This window comes from Phocoena phocoena, chromosome 2, assembly GCF_963924675.1.
Source record: "Phocoena phocoena chromosome 2, mPhoPho1.1, whole genome shotgun sequence".
NCBI lineage: Eukaryota > Metazoa > Chordata > Mammalia > Artiodactyla > Phocoenidae > Phocoena > Phocoena phocoena.
In genome coordinates, this window is record NC_089220.1 from 14,605,516 (window position 1) to 14,629,309 (window position 23,794).

The window sequence follows — 23,794 nt, forward strand, 5'->3', positions numbered from 1 at the left end:
TACCGTATAATGTGGGAGGTTTCATAATCTGCTTACAAATGCTTAAATCCTGTCTTTTATAACATTATCTTATAAAGTTATTATTATAAAGTTTTAAACATTCTGGTTTAGATTTCCTTATGTCACCTCGCTAATATCAAGCACAGGTCTGTACTACACATATATATATACACTACTTTTTCCCTTGCATAATGTTCCTCCCTAAGAATATCTTTAGTCTGAGGAAAACTCAGAGCATAGCAAAATGCTGCTTTAACTGCTTAATTAAATGTTGAGTGTCCACGTGATCTGGAAATGCTGCTTCAGACTTTTGAGCAGCAATGTAGCTCCTCTGTAGATCTCCCATCTGTAAGAAAGACCAGACCAGAATAAGACCACAGAATGAGAACCAGAAAAAAAAAAAAGACATAGTATCTGCACAATGCAGAAACCCAAGGTGAATTGCTTAATTGTGCTACTTTGATTTAAAATTTTTTTCACCTAGATTACAACTCAATCTTGAAAAAATATGAGAAAAGTAAAATAACCAATTAATAAATAATTTCTGCTCTATTACAGTTGTCTAGATATGAATTCATAAACCTGTGTTTTCTTTTCCTGTCACTGATAGTTATCATAAAAATAAACTGATATCTGGGCTTCCCTGGTGGCGCAGTGGTTGAGAGTCCGCCTGCCGATGCAGGGGACACGGGTTCGTGCCCCGGTCTGGGAGGATCCCACGTGCCGCGGAGCGGCTGGGCCCGTGGGCCGTGGCCGCTGGGCCTGCGCGTCCGGAGCCTGTCCTCCGCAACGGGAGAGGCCACAACAGTGAGAGGCCCGCGTAACGCATAAAAAAAAAAAAAAAAAAAAAAAAAAAAAAAAAAAAAAAAAAATAAACTGATATCTGCATGCTAAAACAGCCAGCTCGGTAAGAAAACTATTTGTAATGTACCACAGACAATGACATATTTTGATTAGGGTATTATCTTTTAGACAGAAAATTCAAGTAAAAACTATTGTATTTAAGATACAATAACATGTTCTGGGAGCTTTTAAGTGGTTGCTAACACAGTAATGTTGGGCAGATAACCTGGTTTTAAAAGTTTATAAAGGACATATCTGATTTTCTTTTCTTTTTTTTCTTTTTTTTTTTTTTTGCGGTACGCGGGCCTCTCACTGCCGTGGCCTCTCCCATTGTGGAGCACAGGCTCCGGACGCGCAGGCTCAGCGGCCATGGCTCATGGGCCCAGCTGCTCTGCGGCATGTGGGATCTTCCCGGACCGGAGCACGAACCCATGTCCCCTGCATCGGCAGGCGGACTCTCAACCACTGTGCCACCAGGGAAGCCCGACATATCTGATTTTCAATAAACTTTGTGTTAAAGTCCAGTCCCCAAGGAAAACACACACAGTAACCGAATCCATATGAATGTATCTTGATTCATGTATACATTTCTACAAAGAGAAAGCTTTTTAGTGTGTACACACCAAAAAAAACCAAAACAAATCTAGATCATTCACTTCTGGTAGTTTTTTGGTAACATGCATATGAATTAAAAACGTAAGTTTCCTTTTTTAAATCATAGCATTTCTTTTCAACATGCAATTTTCTCTTATGGAAATGTAGCCTTAGGCTTAAAGAAATATTTCATTTGCATTATATATTATTAAAATGTAATAATAGTCCTGAAAGAAAGTAATCAAGGCTTCTTTGTGGCTTAACTAAGTGGCAACACAGTGCAGTGGAAAATATGTGGGAATCCTTGGGAGCTGGGCATGAGTTCTGCCATGGGACTCCAGGGAAGTCTTTTAAGTTCCAGAAGCCCTGGGTTCCATTAGAATATAAGCTGCATGAAGTACAGGTTTCTGTTTTACTCATTGCTAACATCCTCTGTGCCGACAACAGTGCCCGGTACGTAGCAGAGGCTCAACAAATGAAACATCAGTTGCATGAAAAAATGAGTAGGGGAGGTAAGTGTTACCTACATTGCAGGGTTGTTGAGAGAATTAGCGGTTCAGAGACCACCTGGAACAGTGGCCAGCACTTAACACGCACTCAAAAATGACAACTTATGAATAACAGCTTATTTTATTTTTAAAACAGAAATGAAAGTGCAAATGACTTCACATTCATGCTATGAAAAATGATTTTTATAATGTCTTTTGGTCTATAAAGAAAGAGTCTTTACATCAGCAAACATTTTTAGCCATTTCCTTATCCTCAAAACTCACCTTCCATGTTAAAGTAAGGTTTCCAAGTAAAAGTCATTAGATGACTTTTGTTTGTTTCCTCTTATTGTTAAAATGGCACATGATTCCTTTTAGCTCTTGGATGTTAACTGACTTGTAACACAGTATCAGTGGCTGCATTTTTCCCATATTGTTCATAGCTAAAACAGCTTTCACTAATATCCCTAATTTTACAGCATGCCAGACTTGATGGCAATATGACCTACAAATAATATACAGGATTTCCTTGCTGCAAACGCTAATTACTAAATCCTTCCCAAACCAGGAGTTAATGAATAGTTTTTCAATGATTAAATGTCATATTTGAAAACATAAAATAATTCTTCTGCAATCTATAATGGTGTTACGTTTAGCTAGTACTCAGTGATAAATATACTTAAAGTGTATTAAACTGTCCCTCGAAGTGAAGACATATGTGTACATAATAACTAAGTGTTGAAAAAAATAATCTCAGAAGTTATGGGTAGAATGTCCTTATTTAACTGCACATTTTTTTAAAAGCAAGAAATAAACAGGTCAGATGATAAATTGACAAAGAAAGAGAATACCTTATCAGAAACCGTTGCAAAATTAAAATGCGGTTCATACATGTGGGGTGCTAAAGATGAAGCAGTTTGTAACAGTGCTCTTGCCTGTGTTAAAAAAAAAAAGGAAAGAAAAGAGAAACCAAAGCTATATGAGCATATATTAGCACTGTATTTGTGATTTTTTTTGTTTATTTTGGTAAAAGAATACTTTACCCAGGATAGGACTTTAATAAACATAACCCTGTAATAAATAAGATGAATTCCTCATGAAATACAACTTACTGATAACCAGGAACTACCTATATCTTGTCAAAATTATATTAATAATAAAATGCTTCAAAATATGGAAAAAATGATGGAATCCAAAAGTTATGTGAGAAACACTGATCTTACAAAGCTTATATTTCAGTATGATGTACAATTGAAAAATAATGCTCTCAATGCTAAAAAGTCTTATTAATCTAGTTTTTGTTGATGTTGATTGATTTAGTAGGCTTCTAATTACCTGTTCTCTAATGCAACAACAAAAACCACCAAAAAACCATTGTAAATTCAAATCCCCAATTTCTGTGCTGGATGACACTGAGCAAGCATTTATTATACTGCTGACCTGAAAATGACAACTGAAGGCGACTGACAATGACAAGCTTTCTGTTCTCTAAAGTACTCAAAAGACAAAATTCACATCATTTTTTTGTCCCCTCTAGACTCAAAGGATCACACATTGCAGAGACCACTGAGAGACACGAGATGCCCGTACACTCATTGTTAAGATCACAAACTCAGCATTCCAAGCTGCCGAACAGCCTTTCAACTTGTAGCCGATCTTCTATGTATGACCCTGAGGACAAATTCTTTTATCTTTTTTTAATGGAAAATAAATAATAGTTTAAATAGGATAGTGGATATTAAATTTTGTTTTATGATTTGTTATTTTTTTTAATTGAGCTATAATTTTTAATAATAATGAAACCCTTCACCAAAACGTTTCAAATCAATTGTATGCTGGAGAAACTACAGTAGGTAGGAGGGAAAGAAAATCACCAACATGGAAACAGAGAAAATCATAAAGAACACTTGCTTCAAATGGACACAGGCAAAGTTCTATGACAGAACAAGTTCCCAGTTTAGGGTAGTTAGTTTTTGTTTAAAAAATACAAATCCATCTTATTTACTTCGGGAAAATTTTGTGAAACAAAGGCAGCATCCAGTGACGTTTCTTTGCTTGTTTTATTAAGTTTATCAACGTGCTTAGGAGACCAGGCTGGAGGTTAACATCCTGGCATGCTGCTCACTACGTCTGTGACCTTGGGTAGTTACTTACCCTCCTCTAGTCTGTTTCTTCATCTGTAAAACAGAGAATGTAATATCTATCGATGTTGATTGCCATTAATATTGTATGAGTGTATTCAGAATTTTAAACTTGTTATGTAAATAATAACAGTAATAATAAAACAATTTATTAAGCATCTATCCTGTGCTTTTACTACACCAAGGGCTTTGCATGCACGATCTGCTCATCTTCACAAGGACACCTTTCGGGTCAGTACTGTTATTACCCTATTTTATTTATTATCCACTCATTCCACCAATACTAAGCACCTACCAAGTGTCAGGCAATGTTTTCGATACTGAAAATATAGCAGTTAGAAGACAGAGAGGGTCCCTGCTTTCATGCAGCTAGCATTCTACACTCTACACATAAAGATGAAAATATCTGGTAAAATGTTAAGTATTGTGAAGAAAAAAATAGTAGGAGATGTGATAGCACCTGAGGGCTCCTTTAGACTGATGTTCAAGCAGGTCTTTCTAAAAAGGCGGTAATTAAGCTAAGACCTGAAGGATAAAAAGAAAAGAGTCATTTCAGGATCTGAAAGTATTTTCCAAAGGCACTACAGTAAGAACAGGCACTGCCCAGCAGCAAGCAGCTAATGTTTCTGGAAGTCAGTAGTGAAGGAGTAGTGGCAAAAGATACAGTCTGGCGGGACCCAGAGGCTAGGTTAGGTGGGGCCCGGTCGGCTAAGGTTTGAAGTTCAAATTTTATTCCAAGTGCAGGGAGAAGCCTTTGGAGGATGCTAAGCAATGTAGTAATCAAATAATCTTGTTTTTAAAAAATATCCTCTAGGCCGGCGGTCCCCAACCTTTTTGGCACCAGGGACCGATTTTGTGGAAGACAGGTTTTCCACGGGCGGGGGTGAGGGAGGGGGGCACGGTTCAGACGGCGATGCAAGCGATGGAGGCGATGCAGAATGGCAGATGAAGCTTCGCTCGCTCAGCCGCCGCTCGCCTCCTGCTGTGCCGCCGGGGTCCTAACAGGCTTCAGCCCAGGGGTTGGGGACCCCTGCTCTGGGATGCTCTGAGGGAGATGTATTATAGGGTGCGCCTACTTGCTGATGGAAGTGGAAACAAAAGCAAGAGCTAGGAGACCCTTGTAGCCACCCAGGCAGGAGATGAGAGCAGCTTGGAGAAGGGAGCCGGGAGGGGAGGACTGAAGAGGTGGGGGTAGAACTGACAGGGCTCACTGCACAGCACGGAGGCAAAGGGTGGCAGGGAAGGCACTCAGAAAAGACAGGTTTCGAGGGTGGGTCCTAGGATTTCGGCTTGAGCAGCTGGATGGCGGATGTGGGGCGGTGTGAGTGGTGGAACAGTTCACGAAGACAGGGAAGCCTGGGGAGGTGCAGATTTGTCCTAATAAAATCAAGTGCTCTATTTTGGATACTGAAAGGTTAAGTAACTTGTCCAAGGTCACACTGCTAACACGTGACAGAGCTGGGATCAAACCCAGGCCAGTCAGACTCCAGAACTCATTTTAAAATTATAATGTAAAGAGAGCTGCACGTGACAGCTTTTCTTTGAAGAAACAAGACTGTCCACAGTAACCCAGTAGTTCACTGACCTGTTCGACGTGGCCCTTCCGCATCTCCAGCACGGCCAGGTTGTTGTAGGCCTCTGCGTGGTTATTGTTGTTGACCAGAGCCAGCCTGAAGCACTGATGGGCCAGATTTGTATCTCCTATTCCCTACAAAAGAAAAGCACAAACTCGTACACACAAATCCATTCACTTCCCCCTGCCACCTCCGTCCTCCTTTCCTCATACAAATCTTGTGGCCACCACAGAATAAACAACATAGTACCAACACAGGAGTCAAGTGTGAATTGTACATAAGAGGATTTAACCTAAGAAGACAAAATGAGCGGCAGTGACCCCTAGCAATCTCCAAATTGCTACAAAGACTGTAACCAAACCTGGATTTCCAATATCTGAAAACTTCTTCAAACTAACATGTGGCTACCTTCTCTATTACAGAAATTATATTACAGAAACACCATACCACAGCTACATGTCCCAAGTTGTACCAGACGTCAGCTATCTCTTCTTCATTTTCAGCCAGAGAAAGGGCACGTTCAAATGAGGTCAGAGTCATATCATACTGCTGGGCATAGAAGCAACAGAGCCCCAGGTTGTTGAAAAGCTGGCAGTTATAGACACCCATCTGCAGGAGTCGCCTTTTGGAAAAAGAGCACACATAGTTTGGTGTCAGACCAACTTTATAAATATTAAGACATATTTTTTACGAAGTTAGAAATGAATTCACTTTATAATTTTTAATACCCTCCAAAGAACACAAAGTATTATAGTAAATGAAAAATATTTTAGAGCAAATACAAAAGCATGTCTTTTGTAATGGTACTAGTCATAGGAAATGCATCCAGAGGCAAGGTCAGAAATAACTTACATCACTTTTTTTTTCCCCAAAAGCTTTGTTAGAGAATCAAAATAATCAATAAATAGTCACATAAAGTAAAACCCACACATTTTTGCCTCATACAGCTTTGGTGCTTGTAGGTAAATTTCTAAGAGCTTCTAGTCAAATTTGAGGCCTGTGTTTAGCATTTACCGCCAAGTTTTCAGCTGAGTTGGATGCTGTTTTTGGTTATTTGTATTGTGTGGTTTAGCTGCATCTAACGACCTCCGATGAGCTTCTACTCAGGAAGACAAGATTGTCAGAGGATCCCCGTGTTATCCACTTAGCTTTCACACTGCAGCTCAAGAACCTCATTTTGCTTCTATGTGTCATTAATCCCAAAGGATGAGAGTTCAAATAAGCATATGAAAATCACCCCAGCTGCCCCGAGGAACCCATGGGGGTAGGCGAGTGGAGTCAGCTGTATGTGCACAGGCTACATTCATATTACTGTTTTTTGCTTCAACATATATTTGGAAAGAACTCTTGTCAGCTGCCAGTTATCTCCTTGTATACTACCCAGGGGCTAAAGAGGAAATCATAATTTAAAAATTAATTTCAGGAACCATCTATAGGATAAAATAAGTACGTGTTCAAAGAACCAGTGAGAATAATTTGTTTAGATTTTGAAAAAATATTTGGACAAGAGTTGACAATACTTCACAAAACCGGAATCCTGTTTAAGGTCCTCATCAGGATTAGGGCCTGGGGCCCACTGCTCTTTGCAAATCACATGACTATTTTACCTTCAGGGTCTTGATATTATGTACAGTGGTATTAATGGAGGCAGTGATGTGGAAGTGCTTCTAGGAACTGTTAACCTGTTATTGGCGGATAACAAAACGGCCAATTTATACAATGACAAGGTGTTTAAAACTCAGGCAATTATCCAGGTGTGTTTCTGCAAGATGCCAAATACTTGTGCATTTCCAAATTATTAGATATAGCTTTAATATTCATAAAACATCTGGGTGCTTGAATTTTTAGTCTCATAGACATGGCCTAAACATTATTTCTCTACATTTTCATTCCATCTTTATTACTGTTGCATCACTATTTCATAGGAAAGCAGTTCTACAAATTGAATGTAAAGTGTACCTGTAAAACCGGAGAGCTACTTCTGGTTGATCAGAGTAAAAATGGTTGCTTCCAATGCATGCAATGGCTTCCACATGAGTATTGTCCTGTTTCAAAACCTCTTTGTAGTATTCAGTGGCTGATGAAATATTGTTCATTTCCTATTCTCCATCAAGACAGAAGAACAATACTGTATTAATATTGGACAAGAAATTATTTTTATTCTGACTGGTTTAGATTATTTTATTCAATTAAATATTTATTAAGAGCCTACCATATGCCAGACTCTGTTCTAGGCCCTGGGGACACAATGTGAACAATAAGATAAAATTACAGTCAGCCCTCTGTATCTGCAGGTTCTGTAACCACGATTTCAACAAGCCACAGATCAAAAATTTTCAGAAAAAAATTCCAGAAATTTCCAAAAAGCAAAACTTGAATTTGCTGCACTAGCAAGTATTTATATAGCATTTACATTGTATTTATAGCTAGTTATATAGCATTTACATTGTATTAGGTATTATAAGCAATCTAGAGATGATTTAAAGTATACAGACGGATGTGGGTAGGTTCTATGCAAATCCTATGCCAGTTTATATACGGGCCTTGAGTGTCCATGGATTTTGGCAACCAAGGGGTCCTGGAACCAATCCCCCCTGGATACGGAAAGACAGCTGTACTGTCCTCAAGGAGGTTACATCTGGTAGGAAGACAAACAAATGAACAACTATCTAAGAGGAAGTTCTTTCAGTTTTTCACCACTGAGTATGATGTTAGCTGTGGGTCTGTCATATATGGACTTTATTATATTGAGGTATGTTCCTCTATGCCCATTTTCTTGAGAGTTTTTATGATAAATGAATGCCGAATTTTCTCAAAAGTTTTTTCTGCATCTATTGAGATGATCATATGTTTTCAGTATTCAATCCGTTAATGTGGTGTATCACATTGATTGATTTGCGAATATTGAAAAATCCTTGCATCCCTGGGATAAATCCCACTTGATGATGGTGTGATCCTTTTAATGTATTGTTGGATTTGGTTTGTTAATATTTTGTTGAAGATTTCTCCATTTCCTCTAAGATCAGGAAAAAGACAAGGATGCCCACTCTCACCACTTTTATTCAACATAGAGTTGGAAGTCCTAGCCACAGCAACCAGACAAGAAAAAGAAATAAAAGGAATCCAAATTGGAAAGGAAGAAGTAAAACTGTCACTGTTTGCAGATGACATGAGACTATACATAGAAATTCCTCAAGACACCACCAGAAAACTACTAGAGCTCATCAATGAATTCAGTTACATTACAGAATACAAAATTAATACATAGAAATCTGTTGTATTTCTATACACTAACAACAAACTATCAGAAAGAGAAATTAAAGAAACATCCCATTTACCATTGCGACAAAAAGAATAAAATACTAGGAATAAACCTATCAAAGGAGGTAAAAGATCTATACTTGGAAAACTATATGACACTAATGAAAGAAATTGAAGATGACACAAACAGATGGAAAGATATACTATGTTCTTGGATTGGAAAAATAAATACTGTTAAAATGACTATACTACCCAAGGCAATCTACAGGTTTGATGCAATCCCTATCAAAATAGCAATGGCATTTTTCACAGAACTAGAAAAAATAATTTTAAAATTTGTATGGAGACACAGAAGACCCTGAAAAGCCAAAACAATCTTAAGAAAGAAGAACAGAGCTGGAGGAATCATACTTCAGACTATACTACAAAGCTACAGTAATGAAAACAGTATGGTGGACTTCCCTGGTGGCCTAGTGATTGGGATTCTGGGCTTTCACTGTGATGGCCCGGGTTCAATCCCTGGATCCCTGGTCAGGGAAATCCCGCAAGCTGCACGGTGCAGCCAAAAACAACGACAAACAAACAAAACCAGTATGGTGTTGGCACAAAACCAGACAGACATATAGATCAATGGAACAGAATAGAGAGCCCAGAAATAAAACCAGGTACTTATGGTCAATTAATCTACCACAAAGGAGGCAAGAATATACAATGAAGAAAAGACAGTCTCTTCAATAAGTGGTGCTGAGAAAACTGGAGAGTTACATGTAAAAGAATGAAATTAGAACATTTTCTCACACCATATTCAAAAATAAACTCAAAATGGATTAAAGACCTAAATGTGACACCAGAAACCATAAAACTCCTAGGAGAAAACATAGGCAGAACACTCTTTGACATATATTGTAGCAATATTTTTTTGGATCTGTCTCCTAAAGCAGGGGTCCCCAATCCCCAGGCCATGGACCAGTATCGGTCCGTGGCCTGTTAGGAACTGCTCCACATAGCAGGAGGTGAGCAGTGGGCGAGCGAGCAAAGCTTCATCTGCAGCTCCCCATTGCTCCCCATCACTCGCATTACCACCTGAACCACCCCCCCGCCCCATCTGTGGAAAAATTATCTTCCACGAAACTGGTCCCTGGTGCCAAAAAGGTTGGGGGCCGCTGTCCTAAAGCAAAGGAAATAAAAGGAAAAATAAGCAAATGGGACCTAAATAGACTTAAAAGCTTTTGCACAGCAAAGGAAACCACTGACAGAATGAAAAGACAACCTAATGAATGGGAGAAAATATATGCAACTCATATGACTGATAAGTGGTTAGTATCCAAAATATATAAACAGCTCATACAATTCAACATCAAAAAATAAACAACCCAATTAAATAATGGGCAGAAGACCTGAATTGATATTTTTCCAAAGAGGACATTCAGATGGCCAACATACACATGAAAAGATGCTCAATATCATTAATCATCAAAGAAATGCAAATTAAAGCCACAATGAGATATCACCTTAAACCTGTCAGAATGGCTGTCATCAAAAAGACCATAACTGGGCTTCCCTGGTGGCACAGTGGTTGAGAGTCCGCCTGCCGATGCAGGGTACACGGGTTCGTGCCCCGGTCCGGGAAGATCCCACATGCCGCGGAGCGGCTGGGCCCGTGAGCCATGGCCGCTGAGCCTGCGCGTCCGGAGCCTGTGCTCCGCAACGGGAGAGGCCACAACAGTGAGAGGCCCGCGTACCGCAAAAAAAAAAAAAAAAAAAAAAGACCATAACTAACAAATGCTGGCAAGGATGTGGAGAAAAGGGAACCCTCGTACATTGTTGGTCAGAATGCAAATTGGTGCAGCCACAGTGGAAGACAGTACGGTGGTTTCTCAAAAAACTAAAAATACAACTACCATATGACCCAGCAATTCCACTCCTGAGTATATATCTAAAAAAAACAAAAACAAAAACACTAATTCGAAAAGATTCATGCACCCCAAAGTTCATACAATTGCTAAAATATGGAAATAACCTAAATGTCCATCAATAGATGCATGGATAAAGAAGATGTGATTATACACACACACACACACACACACACACACACACACATAATAGAATACTACTCAGCCATAAAAAAGAGTGAAATTTGCAACAACATGAATGGACTTGGAGTGTATTATGCATAATGAAATAACTCAGAGAAAGACAAATACTATATGATGTCACTTATATATGTAATCTAAAAAATACAACAAACTAGTGAATATAACAAAAAAGAAACAGACACAGATATAGATAACAAACTAGTGGTTACCACTGGGGAGAGGGAAGGAAGGATGGGCAAGACAGGGACAGGGGATTAAGAGACACAAACTATTATGTATAAAATAAGCTACAAGAATATATTGTACAACACAGGAAATATAGCCAATATTTTATAATCATAAATGGAGTATAACATTTAAAAATTGTGAATTATTATGTTGTACACCTATAACTTATACAGTATTGTATATCAACTATATCTCAATTAAAAAATTACATCTATTAAATTTATCACCAATTTCATCAATACTATTAGTATTATGAAAATGGTTTTGACCCTATAGACTCCTAGAAAGGACTTCCCCAGGAATCTCTGAACCACACTTTGAGAAATGTTGATAATTAGAATGATTTGGGGGCCTTTCTTCCCACTCATTCCCTCATTCCCATGAGGCAAATGAGTATGGCTGTCTCAGCCCCTTCTGGGTCTCTTTAGAAGTCAACTTTCCTATAAGATGCCCACATTCTCTGCCCTGCTGTGTAGAGCAGGCTCTCCTGGGTAGGGTACACTCATGTCTGTGACAGGATGGATTAGTCTGTGTAACTCAGAGATAGAACAATATTAAGTCCTTTTGGTCATAATCTAGAGCCACATGCTCCAATTCTGCTTTTATCAATAATAAAATTAATGGTTTATCCTCCATTTATGTGAATCTTGTATCTATTTTTCAGTTGGTTCTCAAATTGGAGAAACAGGAGTGTTATTTACTAGTCCCATAAAACCCTGATATAACGTCCACAGATTGATCCAAACTCATGCTTTATATGTATTTTTTCACATGCTTTATATTTGAAATTCTTATTCAAAGTGCTTCCAGGATTTGGTTCCTAAAGAGAAGAGGCTTTTTCATTCATTGCTTATAGCTGAAAAATACCTAAACTTTTTTCAAAACACAGGGATGTTGATACATTTGTTAGTTAACTCTGAGTTAATTTTCTCCTGAATTCTACACTGCTTTTATACACAACTCTTCCACGTTAATATTTTAAGAACACAAGAACCAATTGAAAAGTATAAAAAATAATTTCAATAGAAGTATATTTTCTATTTTTTGGTAAAACAAAAGCCTTGTAAAACTAAAAGGAAACAACAAATGAGTATCTGAACTCACCACCCTGTAATCCCCACCCCTATACGTACAATAAGTCCTTCCCTGACATGGGCTGTTTGTGTCCTCCCAAAATTCATATTGAAGCCCTAATCCCCAATGTGATAGTATTTAGAGGTGGAACCTTTGGGAAGTAATTAAGACATGAGTGTGGAGCCCTCATAATTGGGATTAGTGCCCTTAAAGAAGAGACACCTGAGAGATGATCTCTCTCTCCACCATGCAAGGATAGAGCAAGAAGGTATCCAGACCAGGAGGATCCCTCACTAGGAACTGAAATGGCCAGCACCTTGGTCTTGACTTCCTAGCCTCCAGAGCTGTGAGAAATAAATTTCTGTTGTTTAAGTCACCCAGGTTATGGTATTTTGTTATAGTAGCCCGAGCAGACTAAGACTTTCTCCTTCCAAAGAATAATCTTCACACTCAGGATGTGACCTGACCAGTGAGCCTTAATGGCCCCATGAACCATGGGGCCCCCTGAACATGACTTATCTGGTTTCCAGGGCAACAGCACCCCACAGTACAAGGCTTCATTCAGTGTTACAGCTGCCAAACTTGGTGTATTAGTCTGCTTGGGCTGCCATAACAAAATACCATTGACCAAGCGGCTTAAACAATAGAAGTTTATTTTCTCACAGTTCTAGAGGCTAGAAGTCCAAGATCATGGCGTCAGCATGGTCAAGTTCTAGTGAGGACTCTCTTCCTGGCTTGCACCTTCTCACGGTGTCCTCTCATGAGAGAGAGAGAAACAGACAGAGGGAGAGGGCTCAAGTGCTTTCTGTTGTCTCATCTTATAAGGGCACTAATCCCATCACAAGGGCCCTATCCTCGTGAGCTCATCTAATCCTAATTATCTCCCAAAGGCCCTATCTCTAAATACCCTCACATTAGGGGTTAGGGCTTCAACATATGAATTGTGAGGTAGGGGGAGGGGACATGACTCAGTCTGAAACAGGTGGTAATGTCCAATTCAAAGAAGACTCCAGCCTCAATGATCAATTGTTTCAAGGCTTTCAGTTCTATAAAATTACTTTAGTAGTCTGTATCTGTTAATCCCATACTCCTAATTTGTTCCTCCCCCACTCCCTCTCCCCTTTGGTAACCCTAAGTCTGTCTTCTATGTCTGTGAGTCTGTTTCTGTTTTGTACACCTGAAATTAAGATAATATTGTAAATCAACTATACGTCAATAAAAAAGAAAAAAAAGAACATTTTAGAATGCTTGTATACTTGATTGATGGGCATGGACTTAATTTATGTATTCTCTAGGAATTTTAGACTGAAACTAACATGTTTTTGACAACCTTACATGCAGTTTTTCAAACGTGTTATTATAAAATACGTGCTGATGTTAAATAAATTTAAATGCATGTTTAAAAATCTCATAAGTAATTACAAATAGCCTCTAAATGGCTTGTACCAATGTACACTTCCAGCAACAATGTTCATACATGACCTCTGTTCCTCCACACCCCTGACAACCTTAAATGCCACGGAACTTATTCATCTTTGTTAACCTGATTAAGTAAAAAATGACATTATTGTTTGAATTTTTATTTCTTTAATCATTACTGAGGTTAGACATTCAACACACCAGGTATTTACATTTCTTTTTCTGTGAATTGTGGATTCGTGTCTTTTGCCAGTTTTCTTATCCTGTCTCTTGTCCTTTTATTATTGGTTTATGTGTATGAGGGGCTTGGATGGGAAACCACCCTCCTGGGCTCAGGAGAGCTGGAGACACAACTGTAGCCTGGGGATCCCTGGACACCGACCGTTTTCTCCTTCTGAATGCAATGAACCTGTGCTGATGCTGAATTCAGCTCAAAACCCAGCGAGGCCCTGTGTTTATAAACATTCCCTTCAGAGGAGAAGCACAGATGGTTTGGTTGAGTTGTTCCAGATGTGTGTTAACCGGCGCCGGTATGAAAGGGCAGCGGGGTAGCTGAAATGCAGCTGGGGTTTGGCTGTTGTCTCGTCTCTGGGGGGACTTTACTGGCGTGCAGACGGTCAGCAGCCACTGTGTGGGCTGGAAGGACAACAACGGTCACACTGTGATCTCACCTCCACAACTGCTCTGAGGAAATACCGAGTTTCCGTGTTTACACGCTTGACCAAAATGAGAATTTATAAGTGTGTGTATGCACAGGCATGTGTCTTCTCATCCAATTGTCTTCCATCAATTGGAAACCACCTGAAACCCAGCAATTGTTAAGCAATGTGTAAACTGAGGAAATGAAAAGAAGCCCTTTTTTCTGTCCCAGGTATGGCAAATATGTGCCCTGTTGGATATTTTTACCTTTTTTTGTTTGGGTTTGCTTTTATTGGTATTTTTGATTTTACAATATAGAAAAGTTAACTTTTACATTCTCAGATTTGTCAATTTTTTTCTGTTATGGCTTTCTGACTTAGTATCATGTTCAGGAGGGTCTTCCCCATTCCAAGTTTATACAGATAATTCATCTGTATTTTCTTCTGGAACATTCATGGTTTTAAATCTTTGAGGCACCTGGTAGCAATGGGTTCTTTTAGTATAAGAAATCATTACTCATCCAGCTCTATTTCTAAACTACTAAATAATCCAATTGGTTTAATAGACAATCTTAGCACATAAATTTTCATATGTATGAATAAACACAGATTCTATTTTTGTCCTTTAAATAATATCTCCAAGCATATAAATGTCACTTCAAGTGTATAAACAGCCGTGGTATCATTTAAGTGATTTTATAGTAGCTATTAGTGGTTATTTTTGAACCAATTCACAGAATATTAACTCTAATTAGATTTTTAGTTATTTAAAACAAAACTGCAAATAAGGAAATGAATTTTGCAATGATCCTCAAACTCTGTTATACTTCAGAATCACCTAGTGAGCTTGCTAAGCAGACAAAAATGTACATCCCACCTTCCAGGACATCTGATTCAGAAGGCAGAAAATGGGCCTCACTCTCAAAACACTCCCAAAGTCACTTCTATTCACAGTAAAGTTCAAGGACCACAAGAATAATATTTCCTAGGGTAATGTTTCTCATTCCAAATACCTTTTAACATAGAACAATTCAAATAAGGTTTACCATACAAAGATTTCCAGTGTATTCCTTTTCTCCTTATGTGACAATGGATTGAGGGTTAATTACTAAAGTTTGTTCCTGAGCGTTGCAGCCTACACAACATATGCCTTAAGGGATTTCTGCATGTCTATCATACTTTTCTCTGGAGGGATTCTTTCCCTTTATGTTCTTTTTTTTAATTTATCACTTTCATTTTGGTCTTGTTTCTTCTAAATGAACATGTTGTGCTGCCTATTGTTCATTGCTTGTTCTGTACAGAAACTTGTTTAAAATGATTTATCCTTGCTAATTTTATTTGGTTGTGGTTTTAATTTCTCTTGGGGCCTTTTGTTTATTCATTTGAAAGGCAGACCTTTATTTGAACTGTTCTATGTTAAAAGATATTTGAAATTAGAAACATTTAAATCCCTATCTCATACCATTCTCTATACCCTTCTATATGTTTGAAATACTTCATAATAAAAACTTAGTTTGACTAATGCATACACTAAAATCTCTTATTCTGTTGGTAAATCACAGGCTAACAATCATAATTTTATAAACTGTTATCCTTTATAAGACCCCAAGGGACTATGACCTTACTTAAGTAGCATATAACCTCAATTTTACATCAACTTTTTGAAGGATATGAACCTTACCTCATAGATCCTGGCAATTCCACAAAGTAGGGCTACTTCTCCTGGAAACTTATCTAAGCCTTGTTTGAAAAGATTTAAAGCAGTCACAGGTTGATCCAATGAGATGTAAACCTAAAACCAAGATACATTTCGATAAAAGTACTGGTTCTTAAAATAATAGCATTTGTTATGACAAGTTTATAATTATTGCTTAGTAACAAATTATCTCCTAGATATTATAGTAAAAAAATTTCAGAAATCTGTTGGATTAATTTCCAATAATGATACTATACTTTTATCTCCACATGTTGTATATGAAACATTCATTCATTTATTCATTCAGCAAACACTTACTGTGGACTTACTATTGTCACAGAGACTGGCCAGGACTAGAAAAGAAAGGATCAAGGGAAAATCTTTCTAGGATGGAACAGACATAAGTATATCTATAGGCTGGCACTAAAGACCAATTATGAGGCTGATTTTGAAGATGCTGGAGAAACAGGGGACGACCCATGGAAGAAGGTCTGAGAAGGAGCAGCCGGGGAGAGCCTCTGGAGATGGCGGTTTGGGAGAAGGACCCTCAGAAATAGAGGAGAAACAGATTTGTAGGGTACAGGGTCAGGGAGTTGAGAGGGCTGGCACTTGATAGTTTTTGCTTAATTAGTAACTGGAACATTAGCGTGGATAAACCATATACTTATTAGGAATTTCTAAAATAAAAGAATTATAGTTTTATGTATAGAAACATAAGATTATGACATTTTTTACTTCATGATCTTGGATCCTCTGTTTCTTCCTAAACATTCAGATTGTGCTTTGAAGAGGCCCAAATGGATACACAGAAAACTGCTTGCAGTGTTTACTGCTAAAGTGTGCGATTAGAGGGAAGGGTATGGATGAAAACTTTTCAATTATTACCTTATATGCTTCTGAACTGCTTTTTAAAATATAGTGAGTATATAATTCCATATACCAAGTAATATAAAATATTTAATAATTTTTAAATTAACAATCTAAAATTTTAAGAAATAATGTGGTTCCTAAAATCTGCTTGGTCTCTATTACTGAGCAATAATTCCTTCACATATTAAAGAAAATAAGTAAATTGTACCTCTATATAGTCACGTAGGCAACAGTGGATTTGAACAAATCAACTTATGAAAAAATAGTCAAATTAGAACTATTAAATATGACTCTAGTCATATTTAACAATAGTTAAAAAGTACATTTTTTTTAACCACGTGGCAAGTGATTATCAATTAAGATGATAGTCAAATACTGTGACCTGAGTTATAATTTCAAGCTGTCAGAAAAGTTTACTGTGATGTTTAGAAAACTCTTTAAGAATTTTAACATATAATGTATAGAAGATACTTAGAACCAGATAGTTTCAAATATTTCTGAAAAACCACTATAAACATACTAAGATTATCACAGTAAGTTTATATCGCAGAACTTCCATTTTGTTTCTTTTTAGTATGCAAATGTTAATACCATATTTTTTTGAATTTTCTTTTATTTATTTTTTTATGCAGCAGGTTCTTATTAGTTATCCATTTTATACGTATTAGTGCAATACCATATTTAGAAAGTAGTAGCACTTCCTTTTACATCTCATCTTCTTTTCAACCTCCTTTACCACACTTTTTTTTTTTTACCACACTTCTTAAATTTAAAAAATTCTTAAAGATATAGCAAGATGATATCCTAACCACCACTTCAACAAATGTTCCTTTAAAGTAGCCTTGGTGAGGGTAAAGAAGTAACTTTATTCCAATACTGAAAATTCTAGATGGCCCTTCACTTCTGCTGTGGTTTGTGGATGGCACTACAGGGCAGTGAGTCAGCTCTGGAATCAGGAATTCCTGAGTTTGAATGCTGGCAAATAGCCATGTGAGCTTGAAAATCTTAGTTACCCTCTTTAAGTCTCCCTTTCCTTAAGAGTACAAAGGAAATGTTAAAATCTGCCTTGTGGTGTTCCTATGAGGGTTAAATTGCATATGGAACAGACCCGATAGAATACCTTACCACTGAGTAGGTGCTCAGTAAATGGGAAATATTGTTTTTGTAATAATGCCAGAGCCAAAAAGTGAAGGACCTACATAAAAACAATCCCTGCTCTCTATAGTCTGCTTAGGTGGGAGACAAGTGTGCTGCAGAAAAGTGCCTCTCTGGGGCTTGTTATCCATAGGGGTAGTAAGCCTGTGGCATTTTCTTCTGTTCTAATGGGCAATATTTCAAAGGTGTTGTCTTATTTTTCACGGCAATCAATTTTTCCTGAGATGGATATTCTCTGTGTGTTCTCACCTTTTCCCTTATTATTAAAAAAACAAAAACGTAAGTCTGAACACATTAACTTGTCAAATATTCCTAAAGAAACTGGTAACTCTCCCCATGCACTTGTCAGAATTTAAACATTTACGCTGAGAAGACAAATTCCACTCAAATTAAGAATACTTACTTTTGCCAAGTAGAGAAATGTATCTACCATTTCCTGCTGCTTCAGGGCTGATTTAAATTGTTTTTCTGCTTCACGATACATTCCTAACCTAAGAACAGCCATTTAAAAAATTAGACATTCAATTTAAAATAAATACTACAGCATTTATTCATACCTTGAGGATATGAATTAGAGACAAATTACATCTAAGAGTAAGCATGTAGCAAAGAAGGTGGTGTTATACACACATACACATTAACATGTATGTTTATATAGTTTAGGAAAAAGATTCCTGTTTTCCCATATTCACTGCCTAATGCTTAAATGGTATGTAGAGTCTGTCTGAAGCCTAGTCACAGCAGGACTCATAGCTGCCAGGGAGCAAGGTCACACCAGTTCACCACCCAAAGAGCTTATGATCAGCTGACATATGTCACATGACCTCAATAAATGCTTAGAGCCTCCATTTGATTGGAAGAACTGAAGATGACATTTCTTTGAAAACATCTGCTTTGAGATAAAAGCCCATTTTTTTAAAGTGAGGTATAATGACATACAACATTATATTAATTTCAGGTGTACAACATAATAATTTGATATTTGCATATATTGCAAAATGATCATCACAGTAAGTCTAATTAACATCCGTCACCATACATATGTTAATATAGTTACAGAATATATACTTCATTTTGTTAATATAGTTACAGAATATAGATATAGTTACAGAATTTTTTCTTGTGATGGGAAATTTTAAGGTTTACTTTCTTAGCAACTTTCAAACATGCAATACAGGATTAACTATTGCTGCAATGCTGTATGTGACATTCCCATGACTTGTTTATTTTATAACTGGATGTTTGTACCTTTTGACTCCCTACACCCACTTGCCCACCCCCTACCCTCCAGCTCTGTCAACCACCAATCTGTTCTCTGTATCTATGAGCTTTGTTCTTTATCTTATTTTTTTAGATTCCTCACACAAGTGAGATCATACAGTATTTGTCTTTCTCTATGAGACTTATTTCACTTAGCATAATGCCCTAAAGGTCCATCCATACCATCGCAAATGGCAAGATTTCATTCTTTTTCATGGCTGAATAATATTCCATTGCATATACACATATATATACACACACATATATATATATTACATATATTTCTTTATCCATTCATCTGTTGATGGACACTTAGATTGTTTCCATATCTTGGTTATTGTAAATAATGCTGCAATGAACATGGTGATGTAGATATCTTTTGAGTCAGTGTTTTCACTTTCTTCAGATAAATACCCAGAACTAGAATTGCTGAAGCATATGGTAGTTCCATTTTTAATTTTTTGAGGAAGCTCCATACTGTTTCCCATATGGCTGCACCAACTTACATTCCCACCAACAGTGCATGAGGGTTCCCTTTTCTTCACATACTACCAACACTTGCTATTTCTCATCTTTTCAATTATAGCCATTCTAACAAATGTAAGGTGATATCCCATTGCGGTTTTGGTTTGAGTTTCCCTGATGATTAGTGATGTTGAGCACCCTTTCATGTACCTGTTGGCCATCTGTAATGTCTTCTTCAGAAAAATATCTATTCAGAGCCTTTGCCCATTCTTTAATCAGATTTTTTTTTTTTACTATTGACTTTCATGAGTTTTTTTTATATATGTTAGATGTTAACCCCTTTTGGATATATGATTTGCAAATATTTTTTCCCATTTGGTAGGTTGCCTTTTCATTTTGTTCATGGTTTCCTTTGCTGTGCAGTAGCTTTTTGGTTTGAAAAAGTCTCACTTATTTATTTTTGCTTTTGTTGCCTTTGCTTTTGGTGTCAAATCCAAAAATTCATCACCAAGACCACTGTTAAGGAGCTTACTGCATATGTTTTCTTCTAGGAGTTTTATGATTTCAGGTCTTATATTCAATCTTTAATCCATTTTGAGTTAGTTTTGTATATGGTGTAAGATGGTGATCCATCATTCTTTTGCATGTGGCTGTCCTACTTCCCAACACAATTTATTGAAGAGACTGTCCTTTCCCCATTGTACATTCTTGACTTTTTATAAATTTTTTAAATTAATTAATTTATTTTTGGCTGCATTGGGTCTTCGTTGCTGCATGCGGGCTTTCTCTAGTTGCAGTGAAGGGGGCTACTCTTCGTTGTGGTGCCTGGGCTTCTCATTGCAGTGGCTTCTCTTGTTGCAGAGCACAGGCTCTAGGCACACGGGCTTCAGTAGTTGTGGCATTCAGGCTCAGTAGTTGAGGCTCATGGGCTCTAGAGTGCAGTCTCAGTAGTCATGGCGCGAGGGCTGTTGCTCTTTGGCATGTGGGATCTTCCCAGACCAGGGCTCGAACCCGTGTCCCCTGCATTGGAAGGTGGATTCTTAACCACTGTGCCACCAGGGAAGTCCCTCTTTTGTAAATTTATTGACCACGTGTGCATGGGTTTGTTTCTGGGCCCTGTATTCTGTTCCATTGATCTATGTGTCTGTTTTTATGCCAACAGCATACTGTTTTGATCCCTATAACTTTTTTTTTAATTTAATTTAATTTATTTTTTATGCAGCAGGTTCTTATTAGTTATCTACTTTATACAATCCCTATAGCTTTGTAATTTGGTTTGAAGTCAGGGAATGTGATGCCTCCAGCTTTGTTTTTCTTTTCAAGGTTGTTTTAGTTCTTCAGGGTCTGTTGTGGTTCCCTACAAAGTTTAGGATTGTTTGTTCTATTTCTTTCAAAAATGCCATTGTAATTTTGATAGGGATTGCACTGAATCTGTAGATTGCTTCAGGTAGTATGGACATTTCAACAATAATTCTTCTAATCCATGAATGTGAAATATCTTTCAATTTACTTATGCCTTCATCAATTTTTTTATCAATATCTTATAGTTTTTGGTGTACAGGTGTCTCAACTCCTTGGCTAAATTTATTCCAAGTTATTTTATTTTTTGATGCTATTGTAATTGGGATTGTTTTCTTAATTTCTCTGATAGTTTGTTATTAGTGTACAGAAAGCAACAAATTTCTGTATATTCATTTTGTATCCTACAAATTTACTGAATTCACTTATTAGTTCCAATAGTTTTTTGGTGGAGTCTTTAGGATATTCTATATATAGTATCATGTCATCTGTAAACAGACAGTTTTACTTCTTCCTTTCTGATTTGGATGCCTTTTATTTCTTTTTCTTGCCTAAACGTCTCTGGATAGGACTTCTAATACTATGCTGAATAAAAATGGTGAGAGTGGGCAACCTTATCTTATTCCTCATCTTAGAGCAAAATCTTTCAGATTTCCACCAATGAGTATGACTTTAGCTGCAGGCTTGTCATGTACGGCCTTTACTATATTGAGGAACATTTGCTCTACACCCGCTTTGTTAGGAATTTTTACCATAACTGGATGTTGAATTTTGTCAAATGCTTTTCCTGCATCTACTGAGATGATCATGTGATCTTTATCCTTCATTTTGTTAATGTGGTGTATCACATTGGTTGATTTGCATATATTGAACCATCCCTGCATCCTTGGAATAAGTCCCACTTAATCATTATTATGATCCTTTTAGTGTAATGTTGAATTTGATGTGCTAATATTTTGTTGAGGATTTTTGCATCTATGTTCATCAGTGATATTGGCCTGTAATTTTCTTTTCTTGTGGTGTCCTTATTTGGTTTAGGTATCAGGGTAATGCTGGCCCCATAAAATAAGTTCAAAAGTGTTCCCTCCTCTTCTATTTTGTGAAACAGTTTGAGAAAGATTGGTATTCATTCTTCTTTGAATGGCAGAATTTACCTGTGAAGCTCTCTTGTCCTGAATTTTTGTTTGTAGGGAGTTTTTAAATTACTGATTCAATCTCCTTACTAGTACTTGGTCTGTTCAGATTTTCTATTTCTATGACTCAGTCCTGGAAGATTTTATGTTTCTAGTAATGCATCCATTTCTTCTAGGCTGTCCAGTTTGGTGGCCTGTAATTGTTCATAGTAGTCTCTTATGATCCTCTGTATTTCTGTGGTATCAGTCGTAACATCTCCTCTTTCATTTCTGATTGTATTTATTTGAGTACTCTCTCTATTTTCTTGGTGAGTCTAGCTAAAGTTCTGTTAATTTTGTTTATCTTTTCAAAGAACTAGTTCTTGGTTTCATCGATCTTTTCTACTGTCTTTTTAATCTCTATTTCATTTATTTCTGCTCTGATCTTTGTTATTTCCTTCTTTCTACTAACTCTGGGTTTCATTTGTCCTTCTTTTTCTAGTTCCTTGAGGAGTAAAGTTAGGTTGTTTATCTGAGAATTTTCTTGTTTCTTGAGTAGGCATTTATTGCTAGGAACTTCCCTCTTAGGACTGCTTTTGCTGCATCCCGTAAGTTTTGGTGTGTTGTATTTCCATTTTCACTTATTTCAAGGTATTTTTTGACTTTGCATAAACCCATTTTTAAACTTTAAACAATTTTGAGGTAAACAGTAATTGCCACTCGAGTAAAACAGCTGTACCGTTTTATTATTCTACAAACATTTTCTTTTCCTTTTTTTGTATCTAGTCTATGAACTTCAGACTTGTTCCTTGCCTAAATATAACTGTTCTGGTGTCAACACGCACTTCTTCTGCCCAGGGAAATGAAATCAATCATTAAAGCGCACTTCAGCCTGTCTTTAATAGATCTGTTGGGCTTTCTCATAACTACTCATCCCCAGACATCTAAGAGCTACTTAGCACTTTATGACAGTGCTTTTATTTTGTAAAATAAAGTCAAAACAACATACAATATGGTCCATTATGTTACTTTCATTCTTGAAAGAATAGCTTTGTTCTTTTTTCCTAACCTAAGCCTCAAGTACTGGCATGGCTATACCCAGCTATTTGGGACAACAGACAATGTGGGACAATGGACAATGTGGGACAATGAGGTTAAAAGTGACCCCAAAATCTGGCCTAAAGTTAGAGGATGTGTGATGTAGTAGAAGCCCCTAGCGCTTCAAAGGTCCCACAACTTTTACAAGGAGTATTCATAAAATGTTATCAGAGAACTCTGAAGTTCTGAAGAACGGCTTTATATTTATATACAAAGCTTCAACTGAACATTCAAGTCTTAAACACATGGCTGAAGTTCAGTCACTGAATTCCATGAACACCTAATTATCCATGAGAGTCTATATTTGTAACTAAGTTGTCTCTTTCGAAAAATGATTTAAAAGGGATTACAATAACAAGATACATGTAAAATAAGAATATGAAAACAGAAATAGATTTATAAAAAAAATGGAGAATAAACAAATTAAAAAGCAAACAAGCAATCAGAGCTATTGAACCACCTGGAAACCAAAGAAAGGAAAGA

General features: G+C 37.1%; 1 protein-coding gene across 5 annotated transcripts in view; it reads right to left on the reverse strand.

The window, feature by feature from the left end:
- Positions 1–229: 229 nt before the first annotated feature.
- The window catches only part of TTC8 (tetratricopeptide repeat domain 8), a 51,070-nt gene continuing 27,505 nt past the window's right edge, over positions 230–23,794 (reverse strand). For 3 of the 5 annotated variants that reach the window (XM_065871196.1, XM_065871194.1, XM_065871193.1), the window contains 7 exons: positions 18,481–18,568; positions 16,038–16,148; positions 7,600–7,739; positions 6,088–6,262; positions 5,652–5,774; positions 2,777–2,860; positions 230–346 (listed from right to left, as the gene is read on the reverse strand). In XM_065871196.1, the coding sequence (XP_065727268.1) occupies positions 230–346; positions 2,777–2,860; positions 5,652–5,774; positions 6,088–6,262; positions 7,600–7,739; positions 16,038–16,148; positions 18,481–18,568 (838 nt within the window). The remainder of the gene's footprint in view (positions 347–2,776; positions 2,861–5,651; positions 5,775–6,087; positions 6,263–7,599; positions 7,740–16,037; positions 16,149–18,480; positions 18,569–23,794) is intronic. The other 2 variants (XM_065871198.1, XM_065871195.1) reach the window with 1 other exon arrangement.